Source organism: Lytechinus variegatus, chromosome 4 (genome assembly GCF_018143015.1).
Source record: "Lytechinus variegatus isolate NC3 chromosome 4, Lvar_3.0, whole genome shotgun sequence".
NCBI lineage: Eukaryota > Metazoa > Echinodermata > Echinoidea > Temnopleuroida > Toxopneustidae > Lytechinus > Lytechinus variegatus.
Window position 1 is genome coordinate 38,425,783 of NC_054743.1, and position 18,566 is coordinate 38,444,348.

Here is an 18,566-nt window from a genome sequence, read left to right on the forward strand (position 1 = left end):
GCCATGGATGTGTTTTATTTTGAAATGTTTAATCATTATAACATGCAACTTTCAATTGAATGATGTAATGAGAGCTGATTGATGATAAGTAGGGAGTAAAAAATAAATACTTTAGTGAGCTGGTCGTTATACCAGTCCTAGGCCTATGGGAGCCTCCATGTGTGGCAATAATCAAAATTCATATTGCCAAGTGTTTTTGTGGTTCATAATATGAAGATTGTGAACATGCAATTTTCTACCTGATTTTACTTTCAAATATAGTTGCTCTACAGATTTTTATTTATTGTTCATTTATCATTGTTATGCTACATCAAGATTGACATTGCTATTTGTTTGTGCAATACAGGCTATAATTGGTGGGCAAGGAAAGGATGTTGTTTTCTATACTTCGCCAAACAAACTTTAACAAAAAAATGTTTAGTTGCTTTACATTATAAGTTGCAAGAGTTTACCCCAAATACAATTTGGTTGATTATCGGTAGTTTAACCTTTATGGTTTCTCTAGATTAGATTTGTTAGGGTTTTTTTTTGCTGTTGTTGTATATTTTACATCAATTGGCTTATAGGAAGTAAATGGCTTCAATGTTTATCGTTTCCCAGATCATTGGCAGTTTTGAATAATTAAGCCATTTTTATTTGATTCTTGCACACTTTTTATTGTTTCAGGTGTGTACTTTAATATTTCACATTAAAATGTTTGAAAACCAAAACTTTAATTTCAACAGGCTCTGCATCGAAATAGTATGGTTCCAGTATCTACCAGGTCACAAAATATTTGACAAAATAAGTCGTTAATTCATATGAATTGCCTCAAAGATGACTAATTACTATTTTCAAAGGCGTGATTAACTCCTGTCCTGTGCCATCTTTTATGACGTTGTTCAGTAAAGTGCCGGAGGACCTTTCCGTTGGTTCTTGGTCATCCCACACGCAGCTTAGGTAGTATTGTTCATGTGAACTTCAGTATAATCCCTTGAAATCCAGGGCCAAGGTTGTTGCTCGTTGGAGGGCAAATGTATATGTCTTGATCAGTGAGTACTGTTGAAGTCTGACAAGAAGATGCCGCCATCTCAGAGTTGTTCTGGTTTAAATTTATGCATAAGCTTGAGACATTTGAGTCACCATTTGGGTATCCTCACCTAACAACTTGTGTGAATCGCCCATGTTTATTTGTTTTTTTTAGTTTAGTAGTAGTATCAAGTTTACACCTGCTTGTTTTGTTTATGATTAAAGGAGAATGAGATGGGGCATGCATAGTTATGTTTAATCCTTTGACAAGCCTCATTCTATATGAAACCTTGATACGTTTGGGTTCGAGCCATGGTATGCTCGGATCAGTTATGCCTTCGAAGCCTGAAAGAATGCTGACTTGCTGCTTCCATAAAACCCTTGTTGGTCATGACCCCATGGATGGATGTGAATCTATGGAGTGTGAAATGATAGGTGATTAGAACAACCCTTGGATTTGTCACCTTGATAATGGTGTATTAAATGAGAGGTGTTCCTTTGGGAATGCTTGATGATTGTCTTTGACTGCTGTAGGTCAAGATCAGGGGACGGTGACGATGACAGAATTGCTTTCACAAGAAGGGCTGTTGCCATCATAAAAGGGTTCTGTGACCTTCAACTCATACTACCATCCCTGGTTAATAGATTAACCTTGCATTGGAAGGCAACCTTGGCAGAGGGTGGGCTGGGAGAAAGGAAAAAGAAGTGCTGGAAGTCAGACTCAATTGCTTGCCCATCATTGTGATAGCCCTTTGCTAATGAACCATTTGCGTCATTTCATTTGCAATAATGTGCCCGTTGACTGATGTTTTGTTAGACTGGATGAACCCATTTGGACCCGGACCCGGTTAGTTCTCGGGGTTGATAGGCGAATGGGTGGCTGGCAGGATGATCAGGTGTACTGATTCGATTCTCACCATGGGTGAATTAACAGAAGGATAGTATGGGTTTCCAGCTCGTCCACAGAAAATATTGAAGGGGAAGAGAGAGAAAGGGAAATAGACAGAGAAAGAGAGTACAAAACTGACAGAGCAAGACATGAATCGAGTTAGAGACAAACATACATACAGAAAGAGTCAGGATGGGGAGGGGTGGAGCCAGAGACAGAAGTAAATATGAAGATATAAAAAGAAACAGAGATTAACAGAGATAGACAAAGAAATACTGCAAAATCACATTAAAGAATCTGTTTTGTTGTTGGAGTATCGGTTCGTATTCTATGTAACTGATTATAGAGATGACTGTAAGTACAGAAAGACACTTTGGTTGAAAGAAAAATGTTTTTTTTTTAATAATTGTTATCTTTGCAATCTCATCATCGTATCTCTGGTGTGATATGGTACTGAGGTGCTCAATTACTTGTGGCACGCAATCAGACAAAAATAACATCACCACCACAGACTCCTTCGAATATGCAGGTACATGGAAGCGCATGTGTGCATTGTTGTTTTAGTGCCTGTAAATGATATTATATAGAACTGAATTGTACAGCTGCTGGGCCTAACTTTTGTTTTGTTGCATGATTTATGGGCATTTTATGGTAAGCCCCTTCCAGCCAATTACAAGTTTAGCTTCTCTCAATTATACATCTCACCGTGCTGATGATATTAAAAATCCCTCTCTTTTATTTGAATTGTTAAGTTTTGATATTATTTGAATAGCATTTTGTTGCTTCTCAGCATGCCACAAAACCACTTCCAAATTGATTCATTTCTTTTCAGGGTTGTGGCGTTCGAAAGAGTGTACGAAGTGCTCAATTACCTTCTTAACAATTTGCCCATTTAAAAGGCTTTTATGAAGAATATTGTTGATTTGTAGATTTTACTTAAAACTGTGATAGGAACGTGAAATAAAACCCAGCAAAGTATTGCAGATTACCAATTTTAGCTTACAGACCCAGCCAAAAAATAAGCATCAAGCAAATAAAGATATGAACATAGTTTTTTTGTGTGTGTTATTCCAGATGAACAATAAAATTTGAATTATCTAGATAATCAGAATGAGATGATAACCATTTCGCATCCAGTCACTAAGTTTCATGAGTTGCCACATCATTTTTTTGTGGCTCAATAGCCAAACAAAATTGATTTGTACTCGGCTCTAAATGTTATTTTCTTCAAGTGCTGGTATAAGGAAAGATTTTGTGTAGAGAATTGCATTACAACTTGTCTATGAGTATACGAGTTTGCATCCCGGTAGCTTCAAACCGGTGATATGTCAGGCATGCAAATTTAGTGATTATAATATTTGATGATATATCAACCTCAAAACCCCCCCTCCCCCTGACAGGAGAGATGCTCGTTTGTGTAGAGGATTTAGGGAGGGGTATTTAAGTGAAATAAGAGAGACAAGCTCTATCTTCTTTTGGTATTAGGTATCAGTGCTCTTATTTTCTTTCTTTTCCCACAAGTGCTGTTTACCTGTCTCCCAACTAGACATCGGCTATCGGATATCTCCCCAACTTTAATGAGTGATTCAATCCAATGCATAATGGAAAGTAATTGGAACCCGCCGTCCACCATTACAAAAATGCTCCAGAAGTAAAGGGAAGAACAGAAAAGAAGAGGCTTGCATAATGTCTTCTTATGTGACTCAAGTTTCATCTCAGTCCTAGAGAGGGACCGTATAGGCCTTCAGAGTGCATTCCCACTTTCTCTTTACCTTTGAATAGTAGGTTCATACCAGGAGATATGCCTCCTGTTGTTTGGTTCTCTTGTTTCTCTTTCTGTGGTGTTGGTGCGGTGTAATTCGACACATTTCTAAACGTATCTTCTGGAGAGTACAAACATGGCTGCAGCCACAATATACCCTCCTTGAATGTTTTCAACAGCGTTTCCCCCAATTTTCTGTTTGGAGTGCCTTTGCGTCTCAAATTTAGCATTTCGTACTAATTAGTTTGTTGTGAAGTCATGTCCAAACTTCCCGATGGTTGGACTTAAGATTGAAAAAGACTTTTTTGGCTGTCGTTGCATATATAGATGTTCAGTTTGGATATATATAAAACACCCCTACAATACTGTTACTAAATGAAATGTGAAGTTCAGATTTGATTGATGGCATTAAGACATGCATTCTCTATAAGTAGGTGTTTGTACTTTGATTTGAGAAATCATATAGTTGATGACAAACAGAAATTTTTTGTTGTCTTAGAGAAGTATCATACTTTATATGAATATATAAAGCTGGTAATTGTTGAATTCTAGAGTTTATTTTCAAATAATGGTCAACAGGTTTGTGAAAACTCCTCTTTTAGCTCCCAAATAAAAAAAAATATGAGGTTATGGTGGTCTAACCATTAGTCTATATTAAGGAATACATTTTGTTCGTACATGAATTTATAATCTGATAATAAACATTTGAATTACCTTAATTGCAAATACAGACATTTTGATGACATGCAAGACTCGGTTTGTAGGTTCATACGTGGCTGTTATTGTTCTTCCAGATTTTAATGTTAGTGTGATTTTATTTTTTGATGACATACAAGACTCAGTTTGTAGGTTCGTACATGGCTGTTATTGATTTTGATGTTAGTGTGATTTTATTTGGTGAAATAACAAACTAAAATTTGCTGTTCAAAGGGATCATTAAAGAAAGTTAATGTCTTTATTTTCCTAGTTGTTAAAACAACCTCATACGTGGAAAAAAAATTACTGTATGGAAATGTTAAAATACAATGTATACCTTCATGAATTGCTTTTTTTAGATATCCATTGAGCTTTTTTCTTCTTCTACTTCAAAGAACCAATATTCTCTGATCGATCGTCCAGAGCAAAACCATGAAATTGCCAAAATATATCGCTCGTTCAGACAGACCAAATCATGATGGAATTAGGATGTTTGGGGAAATCTGTCGGTAAAATGAGAAAGGCATATGAGTGTGTGTACTAAACGGCTAATCAATATTACTTGAAGATTGCGGTGGGATTTCATTGATTTTAGCCGGTCAGTGACACACAATTAAAGAAATACATTTCTCTCTCTCTCATAGAGCGATTCTTTTACCGTCCCGACAAATGTGCAAGTCCAATTTCATCACAGCATTATCCAGGCCTAGTATTAGCAAATAATTTCATTTTTGTCTTTTTTTATTGCATCAGTTCTTCTGTTTTACAGTAGTCTAATATTTAGTCATGAAAAATCTTATATTGATTTCAGAGTTGCAAATGTGATGGATTTATTTCAAAATCAACAGTTTCTTATTTTTCCGATACAAATTTTTTTTCTTCCAAAGTCTAGTTCTCAATCATCAAGTGATTTATTTGTTGCAAGGAAAATAAACTTTTGAATTTTATTCTTCATTTGCTTCTTGACACCCATTAATGCCAATATTTAGTGGGGATAGGTTGTGATTTTGTGCAATGACTGAGTTGGTAACTTGGTAGTCTGCAGGCACAGACCCTGATTGAAACATTGATCAACAAGTGGGTATTCATGCAAAAGACTAGCATATCTAAAACTTGTTGTTTCATTTATCAGGCCAGAGCAAAGGACCTTCATTACACAAGTCTTAGTAAACCTTTATCTCGAGTGAGGGGTTTTGCACAACAGACTAGTAACTTGGTACAACCATGGATGTAGACTAGTCTGCAGGCACAGACCCCGATCGAATCTTTGATCAATAAGTGTGTCACCACGCAAAGACCAGCACATGCAGAACTTGCTGTTTCATAGCAAGAGGGCCTTCAGTACGCAAGGCCTGATTAGGCTGCAATTCAGACCCTTTACTCGAGTGAAGGGTTAGCAAAGCAGACTAGATGTAGACTAGGAGTATGTCCATGGTGTGACCTTGTCCTGGCTGAGGACAAGTAGTGGGTGTCCCCTGGCTGTGTTGATTGTGTGGGCCATCCAGACAGGATCTGTGACCCTCAAGGCTGGGGGAAGGGATGTGTCTGGTGGTTGGTCCCAAGAGAAGGATCATCATCAGGGGTGATGGTATATTTATAGGGGTGGTGTGTGGAGAGGTGACCGTCTGACCATGGACCTATCATGAACTGACCTACTTATTAGATTCTTGGAGCTGGATGAAGTAGGAAATTGAAGATGAAACTCTGGTCTTACTTTCCCACAATTGTTTGCGAAGTCTTTTGTGGCAATTACTAGGCTACTCACACCCAATGGAACCTAAATGCTGTTAATGATGAATAGGTTCATCACTCCTTAATGGATTCAATTAAAAGGATTGTATGTAACTGATAAATGCCAATGTTACATCAAGCTCTTTGATCAGGGAATTGTTGTTAAAGGTCAAGTCCACCTCAGAAAAATGTTGATTTGAATCAATAGAGAAAAATCAGACAAGCAAAATGCTGAAAATTTCATCAAAATCGGATGTAAAATAAGAAAGTTATGACAGTTCAAAGTTTCGCTTATTTTCAACAAAATAGTTATATGAACGAGCCAGTTACATCCAAATGAGAGAGTTGATGATGTCACTCACTCACTATTTCTTGTTTTTTTATTGTTTGAATTATACAATATTTCAATTTTTACGAATTTGACGATTAGGACCTCCTTGCCTAAAGCACAAAATGTTAAAATAATGGAATTACACGTGTTCAGGGAGGAATGAAACTTCATTTCATATGACAATGATGAGAAAATAGAAATATTTCATATTTCACATAATAAAATACAAAAGAAATAGTGAGTAAGTGATGTCATCAACTCTCTCATTTGGATGTAACTGGCTCGTTCATATAACTTTTTTGTTGAAAATAAGCGAAACTTTAAAATGCCATAACTTTCTTATCTTACATCCGATTTTGATGAAAATTTTCAGTGTTATGCTTGTTGAATTTTTCTCTTTTTATTCAAATCAAGTTTTTGTTGGGGTGGACTTGTCCTTTAAGAGGCTGCTTTGATCATGATTAAGAACAGGGCCTACTGATAACTGTATATTTACATTAATAAATCACTGATAAACCAATATGTACACATTGACTTGGATCCTCTTTAGTGAAGCAATTTGCTGCAAGATCTGGTAATGCATTCACATTCCCTGCGTAAGCACGTTTAGACTATTAAGAAATACAGTAGAATAAGAGTTATAAGCGTATTATTAAAGTGACTGCTGTTATGTGTTATTGGTGGTAGATGTTCTATGTTGATATTTTCTTCCGGGGGGGGGGGGTTTTATCTGGGACACGCTTTTACAGCGTTAAGAACATGAAACAATGTTCGACTTGAACAATTCAATTAAATGTTTGATGCAGATGACATGAGTAGCGATTCTAGCACCTTGGAAATTAAAACGGTTCCTTCTACCAGCATGTTGCCACTGCACTGGTATCAAAGCTTCATAGTGCAGTGCACTGTTCCCACACAATGCACTTCCAGCTGGTAGCAGTTCTGTCACTCACGCACCTCATAAATAATTCATGAAGACCCTCATTTACATGCTGATTGACAGTTGGGTCCTACCACTTCCACGTTCGTGGGTGGAAGCCGGGTTGATGGGACTTCCATGTGACTAGATATGGGGGTATAATAGGAAGTGTTTTTGTCGAGATTTTCTAATTGTATCATCAGCATCAACACTTCAAGGTCATCAGACAATCAATTTGGATACAGACAGTTTATCTTGGAAAGAAGTCCCGTGACTTTTTTAAATACCTTGTTTTTTCGTTCCTACCTGGTCTGCTTCCTTCCGCTCCCCTCCGGATGTGAGTGATAATGGAGCAATCCACGCATGACTGGCTGTCACATGCAGCAGTTGTCCTTATACACACACAGGGTGACTATATACACACACACTGGGTCCTATTGTAATCGAATACTAAGGATTTCGGTGTTCGAGTGAGTGTGTGAGAGGGCGATGAGGCAATCCATAAGTTTTCCAAGAAACCGTGCAGTCATGACACTGGTATGCTAGGGTCAATAGCACACAGGAAGGAAAATGGGTAGGATAATAGACACTTGAGTCCTTTCCTTTTGAAAGGAGTGAAGACATTGTAGTGAAAGAGGTAATTCAGGAAAACTGCTTCCCTTTAATTCCATAAAGGTTGATGGGTCATTGATTTCCTGAACTGAGGGTGACATGAATGCATCTGATTAGATCATCACCGATCATGTTAACCCAATGACTTCTGGATTGTCCATTCCCATATGCCTTAAAGGGGAATCCAACCCAAATAAAAACTTGTTTTTATAAGGAAAATAAAAATCAGACAAGTTGATAGGTGAAATTTTGAACAATATTGGACAAACAAAAAGAAAGATATGAATTTTTAAAAGTTGTAAATATTGGTAATCACTATACCCATGGAGATTTCAAATTAGCCGCATATGGGATGTCATAGTGATGTAAGGCAAGGACTACTCTTCCATGTACTCCAATACATATTGTGGCTAAAATGTCATTTTTCCCAAAAGTTTTATTTCAAATTATATTTTTCTTTCATGAGGACATAAAACAATATACTACAAGGGTTATATTTAGATTACTGCCCCAGGGGAATGGGTACTTAGGAGAAAACCACAAATCCCTGATAATAAAGTACATGGCCTATGGGAAAGTTGTCCTTGCCCCTTGTCATAATTTACTTACAAAGTTGCCAATTTGAAATCTGCATAGTATTAGTGATCTCAATTTTTAAGCAGCTATAACTTTCTTACTAGGCGGTTTCAAACCGCCTCGATCACAAGAATCCCCGTTAAATTACGAGAACTTTTTAAGGCTAAGAAATACCCGTTAATTATTCCTGCATTCACACCGCCCCGAAACACATCCTTCGGGATAAGTTCCCGAAGTTACGAGCATGCGCAGTGTGGTCTGATAAGCAGGCAAGGCGGGAGATTCAAAATCTCTAGCCCAGCAGCCACCCACGCCGCCGCGCCCAACGACACGCTGGGATAAAAGTTCCCGTAATTTGCTTTCACATCGCCAAAATACCTGCGACCTTGGAAAAATCCCCACGAAAGTTCTCGTAATTTCGCCAAGTACCTACTATTTAGCGGGTATTTTCTTTCGGGGAGATTACGCGTAGTTTGCTTTCACATTACCAAAATACCTGGTATTTTCTGATCGGGGTAAATTTCCCGATCAGAGAATACCTGGAACTGGCGAACTTCGAGGCGGTCTGAAACCACCTACTGCTTGTCCAATTTCTTTCAAACTTTCACCATTCTGTTTAATTTATTTTTCTCCTTCCCAACACAACATTTTATGGCCAAGGCTGGATTCCCCTTTAAGAATATATAGATATCATTTTGATTCACACAGCCAAAGGGTTCATCTTCCATTCATTCTTCAAGTTCCAAGAGAATATAATCAGGCCCAAATAAATGTTTCCATCATGTGTATTATATAAAAGAAGCAATTACTACTAATATGATAGACCATAAGTAATTCAATGGACTGCATAAATTTACAAAGAAAAATCATCCTTGTCACAAAACTGCATGTAAGTGAATACGAAAAAATTCCAATTTGAATTCAATTTGAATTCAATTTCCAACTGGAAATACCAATTGGAAATCAAATGACATACACAAGTCCTCCAGAAATACACTCTCAAACGAGTTTCCTTTTTTTTTTAATTCTGTGAAAAGTGAGGATTTTCATTGGCGGTCAATATAAGTAGGATGACGGTAATGAGGAAATCATTTCCAGTTGACATGCTCTTGTGAAAGTGACAGAAAACCATTTCGTCCATTCTTGTTTGGGAAATTCCAAATGAAGAAAAAACTTCACTTTCATATAGATAAAAAATTGACCTTCATAAAGTTAAAATCTCATTTAGTGACAGCTTTTAACATGATATTCAGAAATTCATAGTATATTCCCTTTCAATTCCCATATTTCCTTCATTTTTTGTTTGTTGTGGAACTTATTTGGGGGATTCTATTGGCATACAGATTTGGGGAGGGGCTTGCAGGTACTTGCCCCCCCCCCCCATACAAGGTTGATTACTGTGTTCATTCATCTTAGAGTTAGACTACATTATTGAACATAAGCACTGTATTACCTAAATAAACAAACCAATTAAAATAAATTCTTCTACATATAATATTAGAATTGATCCATATAACCTTATTACATTGTAATACACAAACCAATTAACAAAATGAATTCTTCTACAAAATAGGCCTATATTAAATTGATCCATATAACCTTTGTTCATGTAAGGATTAGGAAATGTATTAATTTCATCTTTATCCTTACCCTAAACTCAATTACTCTCATGTATATCATAAATGATAACAGAGTGGAGTTTGTGTAGGCCTTTGTCTTCTCTCAACTAAATGTCTAAAACAGGAAGGCAATGGTTTTGAATGATTTTTGTTTTATTTCAACAAGGAACTTTAGATTGGGAAAACCCCGTCACTGCTTTGGTGTAGGCTTATAGTGTGACCTTTCCTCTTTTCTTTCACTCTTCAGTGATTGCAAAATCAATAAAGGAAGCTTTAAAATAAAGCAATCCAGGATAAGATTGGTACCATGTGCTGACATCCCTGCAGTATACTGTATTATGAAATATTTCCAAAAATTTGCATATTTCTGCTGAGAAGGTACGACTACATCCTTGCCATGCTGTGCGAGTATAGAGGGTTGTGGAGTAATTACAAGTATTTGGTGTATTTAAGAATTAATCCATAATCCTTGTATATAATTAATATCTTTTGATGATGAATGCAATATGTGGAGTTACAAGAAAATACATGCGTTTTCATGATGATTAATACATACAAGTATTTGTCCAATTGCATGCGAAACTCAACTTGATGAAAGGCACTTGATAAGTATAATGCAGGATTAATACCTTTCAAATGAACTCACAAACCCTATCTTGTTTCCATTTGCCTACAAAGGGGACATTGTGTAGGAGATTGCATAGCAACTCATACTGCAAGCTATGATTCATTTGCTTTGGCAGTGGGGAATATGGGCAGAGGAGAATAGGAGAGAGAGAAGGAATAAGAGAGAAAGGGGGGAAAGGCTGAAAAGAGAGGGGTAGATAGAGAGTAAATAGAGAGAGGGGGTAGAAAGAATCACAGACAGGAGGGGGGGGGGTGTGACTGAGTCTTGGGGGTAGAAAGAGTGAAACACAGAGAGAAGGGTGAAGGGGGAAGACAGAGTCTCAGAGAGAGGGGGGGGGGGGGGTAGAAAGAGAGAACACAGAGGGGGAGAGAAAAAAAGAGAAAGACAGAGAGAGAGACACACACACACACATACACACACGAAGAAGGAGATAGTGAAAGAGTGACAGAGGGGGGGGGGTAGAAAGAGAGAAAGATAGAGGGGTTCACAGTGATAGACAGATAGGCAGAAAGGTAATGAGAAAGAAAGACAGACAGGTAGAGACAGAGAAAAAGACAGATGGAGAGAGGGAGGGGGAGAGAGAGAGTGACAGAGTCATGGAGAGAAGAAGAGAAGGGGGAGGATAAGAGTTGAACTTTTGGCTGACCTCTCTAATGACTCATGTTGGGTATGAGACATGGACCATGAAATATCAGCTGTTAACATGACTATGTTCTTTGAGCTTCATCCCAACTATTAGTGTCATTAACATGACTCTCTGATACCTCAGGAAAATAGTTTCAGGTTATGAAGTGCATTTCTAATGAGCATTTAATTACAATTAATTAGTATATTAATAGACGTTTAAGTATGCTTTATTAATTGAAGGAGTGTTTGAAGCATTAGGGCCAAGATATATATTTGGTAGCTTAATGTGGCATTTATAGTAGTTTTATTCAGTGAGATGCTGAAAAATAGTTAATCGACATTCAAGTATGTTTTATTGGATTAAGAAATGTGTTAAGCATTAGGGCAAACATATTTATTTTGGTACCTTAATGTGGCTTTTATAAGTATGATTTATTCGGTTAGACACTGAGAAAAAGTGTACAGTTGTAGTCGATGCATACAGTTTATTTCAAGTAGTGTGTAATTGAGTTAATTCTGCAGAACATAAATTCATGATAAATTGATAGGCAATCATGCTTACTCTTTGTTAGTTCTTATTGATCAGTGATATTAACCAACCTCTGTTTCTTGTCTTTTTATATTTCTTACAACAGATAACATCCAGCACCAAGGACAAGCTTCAAAGCCATGGTCCTACTACAACCCTTACCCAACAACAGTAGCGCAACCGTCAGATTCCTCAATACTAACGCCCCAGATCAAGACTGAACCGACAGACCTTGCGTTGCTAGGTCAGCAGAACTCGACTCTCCAACAATACCCCAAGCCTGACAGCATCTACCCCACCTCGATAACAAGGGCCAGCGAGGTCCAGGATTCCCGGTTTGTTTACCCATCCGCTCAAGCCGTCAGCTCCACCTCCTACACACCTTCGTCCATGTCCGTGCTGTCATCCGGAGGTGATTCACCCCGCACCATCTTGCCAATGACACCCAATCCGTTTCCTCTATCCTCTCAGGATATCTTCTCCAGCTCCACCACTACGCCCGTCACGCTGACATCGCCACCCTACCTGCCAAACTCTCCCCCGTATCACCTGTACCCCCACCTGTACATGTCGTCGCCGTCGTCGCAAACCTACTACGACGGCTCCCACATACCCATGCTGCCGTCGACGAGACCGGACGAGAAGCAGGAGATCAAACAAGACAACAGACCGCGGGACGTCGGAGGAGAAACCATCTCGCAAATTCCCCACCCGTCGGCTGAAATGTCGCTGACGGTGGCTCTGAACTACGGCAGCCACCCTCAAAGTCAGATTGAACTGAACACAGCCAGGACAATGGGACAGAGTATGGGTATGCAGAATAGTGGGGTCGCTCTGATGCAGCAGCATCGAAACAACAGTCCTGTTACTAACATATCACCAATGCAACAAGGCATGGGACAGATGAATATTAACACCACCGTCGGACACTTACCTACTGTTGATGATTCAAGAAAAGAGGACGTCTGGCGGCCATACTGATTCCTTGGCGGTCATGGATATATTTTTCAGACTATTTGAAGGACTCTATCGAGTCTATTTGATAGACCGTTTAGATTGGCGTATTCCCAGCGACACTGCTACCTATGTATTGATGAACAGGCAAAAACGATGCAAAGTGGATTCGCGGTGATGTTCGTAATTGATACGAAGTATAAGCCTGCGGTTTCCAATTGTGTCGTATGATATTATCTTTGACTGACTGGAACGACAACCACCCTCCTTAAAAGTTTTATATTCGTGATTCATTATTTCAATGCCATTCCATTCCATGTAGTCCCATGCACTTGTTTTTGTGTGTGTGAGTGAGCTGTAACATAATCGCTTCACATCATCATCATCATTCACAGATAAAACAGAGGATATATAAGAGTGTACATATTGAATTTTATGTACCATATAGTCAAAAAGTGTGAGACAAGGGCATGGTTAATTGCAAGATTCATGTAAGATAACAATCATCAGTCTGCAATGCAATTTATTCAACCTCTTTTAAAAAGTATATTAAATGTGTTCAGTGATGCAGATGCTGTCGTTTTAGAGCTTTAATGATCACCCTTTTAAATGGAAGGTTCCATCGAAAAGAAGAATACTCATTGTAAATTTTTTGTCACAGATATTATGAATGAACCTCACCTTCGTGTAAATACAGATACAAAGTTTTCTTTTTGTCTTAAACCTGTAAAAAGAAATGATATGTGTGGGTTTTTTTATGATTGTCATATGTTACAGCAATGTTATCAAATACTTTGTGCAATGAGTGATGTTGAGAATGGTTCTCAACCCTTCATAGAGTTGATAATGTATTTTTAAAAAGGAAATGGAAACATATTTTGAATTTGTAAAAAATAATGTGAATAAATCAATGATGAATCTCCTGAAAGTTTTATGCTAATCAGCATTGGTAGTAAATGAACTATGTCCCTGGATATTTGAAGTACATTTGGAGTTGCATGAAGTGAAAATAACAGGCTTTCCTAGAGTTGATGAGAACATTGAAATTTAGATAATTTCTTTTGAAGCAGAAGGACGTTAAATCACATGCTTGAACACATAAGTAATGCCTTTATGTCTCTAAAGGAATAAAATGTTTAGTTGATGGTTTGTGGGGGAGTGGTGCATCGATGATTTTGAGAGCATGGTTTGATTATTGCAGTATGTTTGAAGTTCCAACTCAAGTTTTATTTTTTGGTTATTTCCTTCCTTTTAATTGAGGGGATTTTAAGGGTTTTCATCTCAAAAAAGACTCTGCATGAGACAACTGAATGATGTTTTTAACTCAAAATGTGTGGCTATGTCAGATTGAATGGTGTTAAAGAGAAAAGTACTGGCATAAGGTTGTTGAAGTGTTCATTAAAAGTTCTGCAGTTTCTTGGTCTATAATCTGGGCAGACAATAAAAAAATCCATAAAATTCATGTCAAAATATCTGTAGTATTGTTGATTAATTTTATATGCCAATATACAAATGTGACAAACATTTTCGTTTGAAATAGAAATCGGCCTTTTGCATTGTGTTCATGTCAGCCTTAAATACGTTTAAATTATAAGTAATGCCTTTTCAGTTTATTTCGTAATTCAATGTATTTAACCAGTGACCGAGTTACAAACTCGAATGTTTGCTTTTGCCCTTTTTTCATGCGGAAAAGTTGTTTCTTGTAAGTTCTTCATAATCTTTCATCTCGTGGTTGTTTTCTGAAAATTTAGGTTGTAATTTGTAACGACGTTGCCCTTTCTGATCTGTAATATTGTTATGTGCTTTGTAATTTGAAATAGCTTGTCTTATCTATACACATTGTTTGTCTTGCAAATACGTGTGTTAAGTCAACTCTTTCATAGCCTAAGTGATTCAGTAAACAAAATCATCATGATGACTGAATATTCATTTATTGGAATCCATATGATAATGGGACATAAAACTCGTCTTTTATTTATTCAAACATGAATTCCATCTTCAGTCTTTGGCAAGTATTTAGATATGTAATATATTCAAAACCATATTCTCTTCCATGAGGCAATATATATTTATTGGTAGCAAACATTAATTTATACGATGTATTAACCATGCCACCTTCGCCTTTTATGAAATATATATAGATTCATCTGATACTGGGTTTTTTTATGATACCATCCCAACATTCCAAAAGTAAGGTTTCTTTTATCCCTATTTCTTAAGTGCCATTTTAGGATGGATAAATAATCCCCCTTAATACCTGTTCATGAAAGTATATCAGGATGTGGCATTGATAAGAAAAGAAAAAATAAATGTGTTTTTCTTAACGTAATTTAAAAGTGGTGTGTGGGTTGTAGAAACCTATACCCATTGGATATGTGATGATTTCCTTTTGTCTTTATTTATTGAAACTTTTCTTGAAAGGTTGTGCAACTTAATTATGCGGTCCACTGTGATGTTGTATTCCATGTTTAAATAATTGAGCTTTGTTTTGTTCATGTTTGTGATTTTTACAGGGAATAAAACAATCTGTTCACTTTAATTATTATTTTGCCCTTTTCGTCATTTTTAGTGTCTTAATTTTCTTATGACTGAATGAGAGTGCTACAATTTATTTTGAATAACATTTTTGAAAAAAAAAATGATATTCTTATTTTTCGAATAATGAGATGGAAGTCTAGATATCGAGATGTATGAATACTAGTAATTGATGACACCTGTGGTCATCATCTGATTAGAGTGGGGATGATGATTACCATGATGATGATGTAGTGGTGATGATGATGATGTTTGTGGTTGTGGTGGTGATGATGATGAAAAATAGAAAGGTACTTAGCACTGACAATGGAGGTGATGTTGATTATGATGATGATGATAAAGATGATGATGAAGATGATGATGACGATTGTGGTGGTGGTGGTGGTTATGATGATGGTGCTGGTAGTGGTTGGTTTGGTAATGATGGTGATGGTGGTGGAGATGATAATGATGAAATAAAATAATAGAATTTCTAGAGAAAGAAAAATCAAACCTCCCGTCAAATCTAAAGAAGTTCTATGTTCATTTTCTAAATATTTTAAAAGGACATCTGCCCCTTAAAATTGTAAGGTGACGCATGATTTACCAAACGACTTGGATCATGAATCCCCCCAAACAAGAGCGCAAATATTCCTCCTGAAAATTCAAGAAAGTGCATTTGTCATCATTTTCATCAAAACTATTTGCAATGGGGATGATGCACTCAAATGCGCGCTCAAGAATTATTAATAAAATTTATATATTTCAACTTAAGCCATTCGGTTGAAAAAGAATGAGGAAGAAAGTGAAAATTGCAATAACATCACACGTATACATTCTAATAAGAGAAAATTCGTCTATTTTGAGGAGCTTTCAAATGTGTTTTAAATTTTTCTTTTAAGTACATTCCTCCAACATGTCGAGGACGGAGGTGGCCTAGCCTGCAGACACAGACCCTGAAACTTTGATAAAAAAAGTGTGTCTCCATGCAAAGACTAGCTCATACAAAACTTGCTGTTTCAATTCAGGTATACACAAGGCATGCGTAGGCTGCAAATGCAGACCCTTAACTCGAGTGAAGGGTTTGCACAGCAGATAGAGGTGGCCAGTGAAGACTTCATAGTCTTAGCGTAACAAGTGATGTAAAAATAATGAAATCGATTGGTCTCCTACAGACAAGGATGTTATAGGCCCCAATTTGCAAGAGACAATATTTAACTGTAAGAAAATTTATCCTTAAAGAAGTTCTTGCAGCAGAGTCTCAAGAACACATGTAATCTTACCAGATTGCGTAACCTTACGGGAAACTGGTATTTGGTGTATGGAATCTTACAAATTTCCTTAAATAAAACACCCTTTTCCCCTTTTTAAACAGACCTGTTCTGTTAAATTGCAGAAAAATTCCCGTTTTATGAATTTACAGAATGATTCTGTTATTGTTTTCTGCAAAATCTTCTTTTTTCCACTGTAAATTCACGTTTTTTCAACAGTGTAGGCCTACATAAATGCAGGAACTGTGTGCCTATTGTGGCACAATGGATTATATATATATATATATATATATATATATGTTTTTTTTTCTTTTATTTAACCATGATTTATATTGATTGCGGTTTGGAAGTTAGCATCGCATTTATGAGTAATAAATACTGAAAACTCAGTGCAGGATTGTTGGATTATCAAATACGCAATAATCATGCACACGATTCTTCAGAAAACGCCATGTTTGCATTTGAACTGATACCATCGATTTGACAATTCTTATAATTCCTCATTTTCAAATTTTGAATTATTTGTTGAAAATGAAAGAGGCTATATATCGAGATATCTGATTATATATACGGGTATTATGTATACGCAAATTTGTGAAGACAAAATCGGGTCCCTCAAAATAATTCATTAATTATCAAGCTACAATTGATTAAGTAAATGATAATTGTTCGAAGTGCCTTTATCAAGAAAAAATGAAACATAAAGAAAATCTAATCGATACCATACTGTTACTACATAATCCAATGTTAAATGTTTTGGACCCCACGGAAGACCAGCGTCACTGTGCCATGCAGTCACGCTGAATGTGGGCTATCCACCGTTTTTTATTGTGCTTTTAATACGGAAATAAATGCTATACTACTACTATACTACTACTACTACTGCTACTATACATGCACTAAAGAAACAATGAAAAAAGGTTAATTGAAACGCTTACTATAGCTTTGAATGTCAGAATAACATTTCGACAAAAAGTTCACAAGTCATTATCTTTAATCCAGTTGAAGGCTTTTTATTTGGCCACTATAATCGAAATGACAGCAAGGCCTTAGTTTTTCCCTTAGATAAACGCGCATTAGTATAACAGTTTATTTAATTTCACGAAAGAGATTTATATTGATGTACTGATTTGAAAAAGAAAAATCTATGATTTACTTCATATTTTAGGTCCTATACAGGTAAATTAAAGCAAACAAGATAATGTTATTAACAAAATTCGGTTTGCTACAGTACTCGAACATGCTTCTATCTTTTCGCCGGATGTCATCGTGAATAGCTACCGGCATCTTGGGTAGATGGTAAAACAGTTTTTATTCATGTACAAAAGCATATGGTTCCTCCTGCATATATATATCCATGTCGCGCGAATCTCCTCCGGCGTTTAAACATTTCAGCTTGTGTTTCCTCCGTCATCGGTAACGATTGCAAAAAATGTAAATGATTTGATTATTGTCTCAATAAAATTCGATACACCTACTTTCGGAGACAAGGTAAACCAATATTCAAATGATTATGTCCGAAATTTGCAAACGCCGCGGGCTTCTCGATCCCCGGGTTACGTGTTTCGGCTCACACGATTTGACAGGTTTTCATCTCTTTTTTTTCCCGCGCTATTCTTCTGGGGCCATCATCCAAGGGAGAGGGGCTGCCGGTAGAGACCCGCAAACGCACTGAATACTTGATGATAGCGGTGTAATGTTACTCCCACATCCCCCGCCTGCTTTCTAACCGTCATCTTCGCCGGCGTGTACGGCGGGATGATTGGCCGTGAAGTGGACGGGTCCCCGAGGTGTTGCACAGCTTATGAAAATACATGAAGTTGGGTAATGTTTTGGCCGTTTTGTGTCATTTTGTTTGAATGTTAGAGGTAGGGAAAAGGGGTCGAGATTTAGGTGGAAG

General features: G+C 37.1%; 1 protein-coding gene across 1 annotated transcript in view; it reads left to right on the top strand.

The window, feature by feature from the left end:
- Window positions 1-15,416, top strand: part of LOC121414003 (runt-related transcription factor 1-like) — a 55,246-nt gene extending 39,830 nt beyond the window's left edge. The window contains exon 4 of the mRNA XM_041607038.1: window positions 12,034-15,416. Coding sequence (XP_041462972.1) covers window positions 12,034-12,908 — 875 coding nt within the window. The 3' untranslated portion in view covers window positions 12,909-15,416. The remainder of the gene's footprint in view (window positions 1-12,033) is intronic.
- Window positions 15,417-18,566: the final 3,150 nt, after the last annotated feature.